Raw genomic sequence first — 9,892 nt, forward strand, 5'->3', positions numbered from 1 at the left:
TGGTGCCCACACCAGGCTGCAGCCGCTGCGCTCGCATCGTCTCCATCCCGGCCGCCAATGGAGTAGCGCCCCGGAGCCTGCCAGCCTGCCGAGCTAACGGTCCCAACCACCCCAGTCAGCTAGCGCCTGGGGACTGAGGGCGGCGCCAGGGCCGAACCTTCAGTCAAGTGGGGGCGGGGACGAGCTAGGTCCCATGCCAATCACCAGTGACGGGGCGGGAGCTAGAGGGCTACTACTCCGCCATAGGCAAATTGTTGAGGAGGGTGGAGATTCTGAGAACCAATTGCAAAGAGAAAAAGCGCATCCTCTGAAAGGCAGACGCGTAGCTTGGGCGCGTCTTTGGGAGTCCTGTGGCAAGCACTAGAAAGCGGGCCAGAATCCTGGGGCGGGGCTTGAAGAAAAAAATGGGCCTAGATGCAAGACTGGGGAGAATTGCAGACAGAGTAGAGATCATTTTGTCCTACCATTTCATTTTACAGATTGTAGGTGAGGAAATTGTGGCTCAGAGAAGTAATTTGACTTGTCCAACATCATATGCAATTGGTGGTGGAGCTAAGGCAAGAAAGATACTGACATTTAATGAACATAAACTATGCAATGTACTGTAATGCATGTCTTCTTTACAATCACAATCACTAGATTTTATTATTTTAGGGATAAGGAAACAGATGCTGAGGGAGGCTAGATAAATTGCCCAAAATTAAATAGCTAAGAGATGGCAAAGTGGAATTCAGAGTTTAAGCATAGGTGTTCTGATTCCCAATATTTTTTATCTTTTTACTATGCCACATTGTTGGGTAAATTTCTGATTTCACTTATTCTAAGTAGGGGAAGGGAATAAGAGAGAGTGGGATGGGCAAGTCTTTTTGCCTTCCATTAGAGTGAGAAAGAGTTAGGATACATGCAGAAAATTAGAAAACTGAGAAGTCCAGTTGGGGGAATTAAGAAAATTACCCTTGTTGGTATAACATGTCAGACTTGGTTCCTCTGATTACTTTGCACACACACACACACTTGCACACATGCACACACACACACACTCTACATACCCTTTATCATGTGGTCACTGGGCCATTTTTACTTAGGTGAGATTATATTAACTGCTTCCCGCCATCTCTCCTACAGTGGCTCAGAAATCAAAGATGGGGAAATAGAGGCCAGAAGTAGAAGAAAATAGAAGAAACACACTTGGTGAAATGAAAATTAGACCCTGACTAAAAACTGTGAGTGGTCAAGAAATAGGAAGCTTGAAAAAGAGACAGTTAATCTACTGGGATATATCTGCTGATGATGGAGGGAGGAACTCTTTGTAGGAATCTTTATTCAAGGTTGGACATAGAGGAAACTGGAGGAAATGAAATCCTGTCGAATGCCTTAAAACCTTCAGGACACAGGACACTTGCCTTTTCTCTATAGAAAAGTTGGTTTCTTGGAAAGAAAGTGGCTGGAACGGCTAAGTATCCCTTGGATAATTATAGCTATAAGTTAGTATTACCCTCCCTCCCCATTCCTCATTCCCCATACCCACACCTCCAGGCAGAAGTGACAAAACAGAGACTTCTGAACACATTTATTTGATATGTCAAGTGGAGAGAGGAGTGATTTAGGGTTTCTCCCCACTTCTACCCGTGGGGGTGTTCATAAGCTCAGACAGACGGAAGAGCAGTTTAGAGCCCATGACCCACCCCCTGGGAAAATGAGACAATCTGTTGTAGTTGTTGGAGGAACAGGGTGGGAATAAAAAGCAGGAAGTTGAGAAGTGAAGTTGAGAGCAGTAAAGACAGCAGCAGAACATAGGCTGGGGGTTGCTGCAGGAACCCCCAAGAAGAGTGAAAAAGATATCCTGAAAAGTGGTTGGGGTTGGAAGCGCGGTGTGAATAAGGAGCCAGGCCTGGAGAAAGCAAGACCTGGAGAATGGGCTGGGATGTTCATGGAGAGAGTACAGTATGCAAAATCATGATAGGCTGTGTTGCAGGGCATACATGGAAAGCAAGGGATTGCTTCTGCAGGAGGGCAAAGACATGGGAGACTGCCCATAAGTAAGGGTTCCCTACTGCTTCTGCTTCTGAACAAATGCAAGAGAGTTTGGGACCCTAGCCCTGTTTATTGATGTGCTGTGTCCGCAGGTACACAAGTAATCCCATATGCACGTGAAATGACCAGGGCATGAATACATGTGTCTACATACCCAGTAAATAGAGTACTTATTCTTTCTTGCTAATAAGAGTACTGTGCTTATGGACACATGTTTAACCATGTGTGGGTGCACTGTGCACCCATGAGCACATGCAAGAGATCCCTATGTTCGTGGTGTGTGTGTGAGCTGGTTCTCCCACCTATCCCATTAAGGTCCTAATCCCCACCCTCCTTGGCTCCTCTCACTTCTCTCAGCGCCCTGGCTCCCCAGGCCCACCTAGACTCTGGAAGCCCCCTAACAGGCGGATCTGCTCAGTCTGCATGGAGTGGCGTCTCACCAATTTGCGCTTGGTCCTGGGGGAGCCTGGCGCCCCGGCATAAGGAGGGGCAGGCAACGAAGGTGCCCGACCTCCGGGTTGAGGGCGAATGTCAGGGATGGGAGGGTGGGGACTGACGTTGAGAGGGGGCAGGAAACCCGGCCGCGTTTGCGAGATATGGTCCAGGAGCAACGTCCCCGAGCCCCTCCGCTCCAGCAGCCCCGGACTCCGCCTCCGTCCGCTTAGCGGAGATACTGCCCCTGGCAGACTCTCCTGGGACTGGCGCGGAGAGGGAGCGGAGCCGGCTGGAGGGAGGGTCAACGGGGAGGCGCTGTATCGGCGGCGCTCCAGGGACAGGCGGCTGGACTCAGGCGAGTCAGGGCAAAGGTGTCCGGGGGTGTCGAGCTCCACTGGCTCCATGCGGCTCAGTTTCTGCCTCAGCCCTGAAGGGGGACCAGACTCCTGAGCTTCTGGTGCTGTGTTTCGGCGAGAGAGAGGACCCCCGCTAGTCACTTTCTCCGCCCATGGGGGCGGGTCCTCAGGGCCTTCGGTGCTGTGACGTCGGGAAAGACGGGGTCGACCGGTCAGGGTCAGGCCATTGAATTCGGCAGTCAAGCGCTCGATCCCCGGTCTTCCTTCGGTGGGTGGGACTGGTTGAGGAGGGGCCACTAGGCCCCAGGGCTCGGAGTTGAGCCTTTTGAGTGGTTTGGGGGGGTGGCGTGGTGGTTTGGGGAGCGGCTCGGAAGGGGATGGGTCATCGGGGGGCTTAGGAAGAGGAAATTCAAATACGTCCCGCTTCTCCTCTTCTTCCTGGGCGCGAGGGGATAACATCCCACGCCCTCCTCCTCCTGCGGTCTGCAGTTGGATTTCCGAAGGCGACGTGCAGATCCCCGGGCTAGGAGGAGCGGGAGCAGGGTCCTCCACCCCTGGGGATGGAGGAGAATTGAGATACTGCCGGGTCTTCTTGGTGCCCGAGGGCGAGGTATCGGTGGTGATGATGATGACCTCCGTGCCCTTGGCCTTGCAGGCGTCCAGCAGTGTGGCAAGGGTCTCGCGGTCCCCGCGGTCCAGGGCGTGGACAAGAGCCGAGGCGCCCGCGTGATCTCGGACTGAGGGGTCTGCGCCGTGGGCAAGGAGCAGCGAGGCCACCGCGGCGCCCCCACCCCCGGCGCAAGCGTGCATGAGCGCCGTGCGCCCTAAGCGGTCTGCGATGTTGGGGTCCGCGCCTTGCTCCAGGAGGTAGCGTACCATGCGTGCCTTGTTCTGGGGGTCGTCGTAGCGAGCCCGACAGGCTGCCATTAGCGCAGTCTCCCCCTGCGCATCACCCTCATTCACGTAGGCGCCTCCCTCCAGAAGCAAACGGGCCAAGCGTAGCTTACCCTGACCCACCGCCCGAAGAAGAGCGTGGCCCTCGGTGTGCAACATAGCTGCGGCTGGGGTGAGGGCACAGATGGAGCCGGGACTGAGACCTGCCGAGGACGGCTAGGGGTAGGGGGTAGGGGGTGGGGGGTGGCTGGCAGAGGCCTGAGGTCTCAGTGACGAAGCCGATCCCTGCAAGAGAGACATCTTATTGATAGATTCGGCAGGGAAACTGAGGCACCGATGCAGGAACCCAGCGTGGGGTGGGGGAGATCTTCACGGCATACAGTCCTTCCTCTAACTCATGCCTTTGAGCCGGCCCTTCCCCCGCAGCGCATGCCTGAGGAGGTGGGAAGGGTGCACCCGCACTGAAGGACTAGCGCGCGTGCAAATGCGTTCGTGCACGCGCAGGCATGTCCGCACCCCCACCCTCACCCCATGGCTTATCAGACCTTTCCTCTATCCCCCTTTTCTTATCCACACTTGGGATCCCCCTTTCTAGGATGCTGAACGCCACCCACCCACATACATGCACCCTACAGTCACACATGTATTCTCATTCCTAACCTCTTTTAGCTTGCCACAACCCCAAAAATTGAGTGGGGGGAGGGAAGCAGCCTGCATTTGAGACCTAAAACGGGTGGAGGGAGAATTGGGGGGTTCTTTTGCCCCTGCGATGTTCCCCATCACTCCTTGCTCTTTCCCCTCCCAGGCTGTGCGCCCAGATAGATACCTGAATGTCCGCAGAATCTCCTCCTGGCCAAGACTGGGGCCGTGGCCACGGGGCAGCCGAGGTGGCGGAGCCAGGTTCCTGGGGGCCCGCATGGTGTGGAGGGGGGGCACCCGGATTCCCTTGGTGTCAGTATCTGCGCCCCAGCGCCGGATCGTCGTCCCTCCTCCCGGAGCGCCCCGGGCACAGCGCCGGCTCGGGAGGAGAGAAGCTGGGGGGGGGGGGGGGGGGGGCGGAGCTCTGCTGTGCTATTTATAGCCTAGTCTCTGCGGGTGGGGGCGTCGGGCACCAAACTGCTCCCCCACTCATGCACACATAAACCCTCAAAAACCTAGAGGCTCCAATCCTGACTTCCTTATCTTAGCCGACCTCCCCTCAGCCCCAACAAACCTAAGTGTTCCTTAGGGGACTCCTCCGCGACCCAGACAGGGACCATCATCATCCAGATTCTTCGCTGAGCTTCAGCAGATCCCCATTCTCTGCACTTGGTGTGTTTATGCGCTCCTGTGCGCCAGACCTGACCTACCACGCACGGCACATGGCACACTGTGCAAGAAAGGTGTAGACAGGCTTTTTGGATCCACAGCCGGTGTCCATACTGTGCAAAGAGAAGCAAGAGATGTGGCTTTCTTCCTGTAGTTTAATTGTGAAGGAGACACCGTCTAGCCTGGAGTCAGACACAGATACACCCCCGCCCCATCTCTCAAAAACGGAACACCCATCGCAGAGAAACTTGGACCTCAGCTCCCTTATATAGACCTAGATAAATATGAGGAAGGTGGATATGGGGGCACTTTTAGACAGGGCAAGGGACATTCCCAGGTGCCTCCACCCCGTATTATTGTGGGCAGGGAGATAGGAAAGGGGCAGGAAGAAGAGCGAACCTGGTAATACACTCTGTCACATTGCACCTCTTTAATCTGTCTTGCTTAGTCGTCTTATTTTTTCCATCTTGCTTGAAGATCTCTGTCTGAAATGCTCCTTATAGCTTCTCTCTTCCTATCTGTCTATTGGTCTGTCACACTGTCTCTGCCTCTCCTTGCCACCTGCCCTGTCTCCATGGTTACCATAGCTTCCATCCACATATTTTAGGAATGAGTTTGTGTCCAGCTGGAAGGCACCAAGGAAAGTGGGAGAAGAAGAAAAATCCTAAGGTTTTAAAAAGTTCACTCAGGGTCCTGAGCTAATTCGGAGGCTGGAGGCCCCCCAGATGCAAGATACTGAAAATAATGTTCCCAGGTATGGGAGAGAGAGAAAGATTTGCGGGAAGCTACCCATTTTTACTAGTTATTTCTTGGACACGTGTCAACTATGTGCCATGTGCTTTACATACACTATTTTCAATCCTCACAACTCTGTAAGATAGGAACTATCATCTTCTTGTTACAGATGAGGAAACAGACTTCATAAGTTTAAGCAAGTTCTCCAAAGTTTCACAGCTATATTTCTGTTCTATGGCAAAGACTGGGCGCTTGCCGCTACACCTACAGCCTCCCAGTTTACAGGTCATTTTCTCTTACATCTGGGATATTCTTCTTGACTAACTCCTAGACTTCATCTCCATTCTGAACCCTTTCTCCCTTGTTTCTGTTTTCTGCGAAAATAGGACTCCTCCTTCCACGCTGCTCGCCTTCCCAAAGAGCGCGCAGGAAGTGGAAAGTAGTGGAAAATGCAGAAGAAGCTGGGCTTCTGCCCTGTCTCCCCAACTCTTGTACTCTGATCCCAGATCCTTCCTTTCTCAAACCCTCTGCCCACCTTCTCACAGACACGGCAGCAACCCACAGAAAAACATTTTTAGAAAAGAAGTATCCATTGGTGGTGCTGGAGAGAGGCAGTGTATGATTGAAAGGAAGGCTGGAGTAATGGAGAGACCAAGCTGTGAAGCTAGAGTCACAAAGAGACTGATCCCTAAAGAGCAGCTTTCACAGGGGTTCGTTTCTCCGTAGGCCCTCTCCTCTTTTGGCCTTTCTGTAGGGGCTCCCTCAACACGGTCCCTCGATGAGATACGAGTGTCACGTTCCCTTGGTGAACTCTTGCCGGCCAGTGGCTCCTTCCATCTGGAGTGAGACCGGAAATAAGTGACCCTAGATGATTCTGCAACCCCTATCTCTCTCTGCGACCCGCTTCGCAAGCTTCGGTTCCGGGCTTACTCGCTCCCTCCCTCCTTCTCTTCCTAGGCTTCGAGAGGGCGGACTTCCCTCCTCAGCTTCTCCTGCATTGGCCGAGAAAACTCACCAATAGGGAGCTCCGGGAGGCGGGCCTAGAACGCCACCGACTTGAGGAAGCCCAGTACATTTCAAGTTGGCCGCGGCGTGGGCTCTGCGTGGGGGAGGGACAGCAGGTAAGGCTCCGACCTGGTGGCTCTGACCTGGTTCGGTCCCACACTTGCCGAACTTGTTCATCCCGGCCAGGCTGCGAAATAGATAACGCTTTCCGTCAGGTTGTTGGATCAGCCCCCTTCTGGCTCCCTACCCTTTCTCCCCTGGGCTCCCATTTCTGTATTGATTGTATACTAGAGAATGGTAGTTTTCTATCGCCCACGGGGAAAGACATTAAAGCAGAAAACGAGACAGCCACTTGTACCTCTCTTTGCTATAGCATCAGCTTCCTCCCAATCTATTAATATTATCCCAAGAGCCTGACAAACTCCTGTTATCTATGAAGACTAGCTGAAATGCTACCTGTAGTTTTCCTGGGCTGCCTTTCTTGCAAAATGAATTGTTCCCCCGTCTGACGATAGCATTTTGTGTATACCTTTATTGGGACACTTAGTGCACTCTCTCTCTTTAATGACTCTATGCCTTTTAGAATAGAAGGTTTTGTAGGACAGGTGCTAGTAGTTAATATATAGTGCCCAATAAACGTTAGTTAAATAGAATTGATTTTTGGCAACTAGCACTCTTTTTGGGGAGGCAGAATTTAAATTCCTAACATAAAAAAAAAATAAAAATAAAAACTAACATAACTAGGGAACAATAAAAGACAATACAGTATGTAATTAAGAGCCATTAAATTAGTGGTTCATAATATTAGTGTTTCATAATTGTTTCTGCAATCTAGAGAAGGAAGAAAGCAAGGAGAACTGGAATGGTGAGGGGAGGCTTTATGGATCACACGGTCTCAAGTTTGGAAAGGCCCATAGAAATAATGTATTCATTCATTCAACAAATATTTATTGAGCACCTACTATATGCGAGACACAATGCTAAATCATGCTGATCACAGGGAATCCTCTACTAGAGCTATGCATCCTTCTTACAAACCCTATTTAGTAAATTGTTGCCCAGCTTCTATGTAAACATCTTTAGTAAGGAAACTCTCTTGTCTCTCTTGTAGGTCATTCCATGTTTTGATATCTGTTCTTTAGTCAATATCCAACAAATATTCTAAATAAGAACTGTATAGCTAAAGGAAATGCATTCCACACTTCCACTGTAAACAGGGGAAATCTGGCTGGGAGCGGTGGCTCACGCCTGTAATCCCAGCACTTTGGGAGGCTGAGGCGGGCGGATCACCTGAGGTCGGGAGTTGGAGACCAGCCTGACCAACATGGAGAAACTCCATCTGTACTAAAAATACAAAAATTAGCTGGGCGTGTTGGCGCATGGCTGTAATCCCAGCTACTGGGGAGGCTGAGGCAGGAGAATCATTTGAACCCAGGAGGCAGAGGTTGCAGTGAGCTGAGATCGCACCATTGCACTCCAGCCTGGGCAACAAGAGCAAAACTCCGTTTCAAAAAAAAAAAGACGGAAATCTGTCCTTTTACAGTGGAATTGGTAGCATTCTTAAAAGCAAGCCATTTCTAGCTGGGCGTGGTGACTCATGCCTGTAATTCCAGCACTTTGGGAGGCTGAGGTGGGCAGATCACTTTAGCCCAGGAGTTCAAGACCAGCCTAGACAACAACAAAACCCTGTCTCTACAAAAACTACCAAAAATAAAGAAAAAAATAGCCAAGCATTGTGGCTCAGGCCTGTAGTTCCAGCTGCTCAGGAGGCTGAGGTGGGGGGTTGCTTCAGCTGGGGAAGTCGAGACTACAGTGAGCCAAGATTGCCACTGCACTTCAGCCTAAGCGACAGAACAAGAACCTGTCTCAAAAAAAAAAAAAAAAAAATTAAAAGAGGCCGGGTGTGATGGCTTACACCTGTAATCCCAGCTCTTTGGGAGGCTGAGGCAGGTGGATCACGAGGTCAGGAGTTTGAGACCAGCCTGGTCAACATGGCAAAACCCCGTCTCTACTAAAAATACAAAAATTAGCCAAGCGTGATGGTGGGTGCCTGTAATCCCAGCTACTCGGGAGGCTGAGGCAGGAGAATTGCCTGAACCCGTAAGGTGGAGGCTGTGGTGAGCCGAAATCACACCACTGCACTCCAGGCTGGGTGACAGAGCAAGACTCTGTCCCAAAAAAAAAAAAAAAAAAAAAAGGTACACAACTCTCTGCACTAAAAAAATTTCCAAAAAACCTCATCCCTCAAATTAACCATTGTTAATTTTTGGTACATATCTTTCTTTAACAGCTTTTTAATTCATTTGTGTGTATGTATTTCTGACAGAAGATTACCTTCTACATATATTTAATATTTTTTTCACCAACTAATCTCTTGTGAATTTTGAATTGCTACTTGATTTTTGTTTTAGCTTTTTGTTTTGAGACAAGGTCTCTCGCTGTCACCCAGGGTGAGTGCAGTGGCATGATCATGGCTCACTGAATCCTCTATCTCCTGGGCTGAAGCGATCCTTCTACCTCAGTCTCCCAGGTACCTGAGACTATTTTTCGTAGTCTATTTTTTTATTTTTTGTAGAGATGGGGTCTCACTGTGCTGCCCAGGTTGGACTCAAACTCCTGGACTTAAGTAGTCATCCCATCTCAGCCTCCCAGAGTGCTGGGATTGCACACAGGTGTGAACCACCATACCCAGCCTCGAGGTTTTTTTTGTTTTTGTTTTAATTAATAGATTATATATTTTAGAACAGTTTCAGACTTACAGAAAAATTTAGCAGATAGTGCCAAGAGTTCCCATTTGTCCCAGTGCACAGTTTCCCCTATTAACATTGTAGATTGGCCGACCATGGTGGCTAACGCCTGTAATCCCAGCACTTTGGGAGGCTGAGGCGGGTGGATCACGAGGTCAGGAGTTCGAGACCAACCTGGCCAAGACAGTGAAACCCCATCTCTATTAAAAATACAAAAACAAATTAGCTGGGCCCGGTGGCGGGCTCCTGTAATCCCAGCTACTCGGGAGGCTGAGGCAGTAGAATCACTTGAACCCGGGAGGCGGAGGTTGCAGTGAGCCGAGATTGCGCCACTGCACTCCAGCCTGCACGACAGAGCAAGACTCTGTCTCAAAAAAA

General features: G+C 50.8%; 3 protein-coding genes and 1 pseudogene across 8 annotated transcripts in view; 1 reads left to right on the forward strand and 3 right to left on the reverse strand.

Moving 5' to 3' along the window:
* The window catches only part of LIX1L (Lix1 homolog (chicken) like), a 22,434-nt gene extending 22,130 nt beyond the window's left edge, over positions 1-304 (reverse strand). Inside the window, exons 1-2 of the mRNA XM_011995202.1 lie at positions 237-304; positions 13-93 (exon numbers count right to left, since the gene is read on the reverse strand). Of these exons, the coding sequence (XP_011850592.1) occupies positions 13-93; positions 237-304 (149 nt within the window). The remainder of the gene's footprint in view (positions 1-12; positions 94-236) is intronic.
* Positions 1-9,892, reverse strand: part of LOC105550294 — a 931,651-nt pseudogene that overhangs the window by 535,697 nt on the left and 386,062 nt on the right. The window lies entirely within an intron of this gene.
* Positions 1,556-6,697, reverse strand: ANKRD34A (ankyrin repeat domain 34A). 3 transcript variants are annotated; one of them, XM_011995160.1, is made up of 4 exons: positions 6,298-6,697; positions 5,427-5,652; positions 4,546-5,088; positions 1,556-4,004 (listed from the first exon to the last, which is right to left on the reverse strand). In XM_011995160.1, the coding sequence occupies exon 4, from the start codon at positions 3,876-3,878 to the stop codon at positions 2,388-2,390; it is 1,491 nt and encodes a 496-aa protein (XP_011850550.1). In that variant the 5' UTR covers positions 3,879-4,004; positions 4,546-5,088; positions 5,427-5,652; positions 6,298-6,697; the 3' UTR covers positions 1,556-2,387. The 3 variants fall into 3 exon arrangements, with proteins under 3 accessions (XP_011850550.1, XP_011850551.1, XP_011850552.1); XM_011995161.1 differs by lacking the exons at positions 5,427-5,652; positions 6,298-6,697 and adding an exon at positions 4,380-4,443 and having other exon boundaries at positions 4,546-4,720; XM_011995162.1 differs by lacking the exons at positions 5,427-5,652; positions 6,298-6,697 and having other exon boundaries at positions 4,933-5,075.
* Positions 2,740-9,892, forward strand: part of POLR3GL (polymerase (RNA) III (DNA directed) polypeptide G (32kD)-like) — a 15,057-nt gene continuing 7,904 nt past the window's right edge. The window contains exon 1 of one of the 3 annotated variants that reach the window (XM_011995157.1): positions 2,740-2,824. The gene's annotated coding sequence lies outside the window, so the exon portion shown is untranslated. Of the gene's footprint in view, positions 2,825-6,797; positions 6,884-9,892 lie in introns of those variants that run through there. The other 2 variants (XM_011995156.1, XM_011995158.1) reach the window with 2 other exon arrangements.

Source organism: Mandrillus leucophaeus, unplaced genomic scaffold (assembly GCF_000951045.1).
Source record: "Mandrillus leucophaeus isolate KB7577 unplaced genomic scaffold, Mleu.le_1.0 Scaffold475, whole genome shotgun sequence".
Classification (NCBI taxonomy): Eukaryota; Metazoa; Chordata; class Mammalia; order Primates; family Cercopithecidae; genus Mandrillus; species Mandrillus leucophaeus.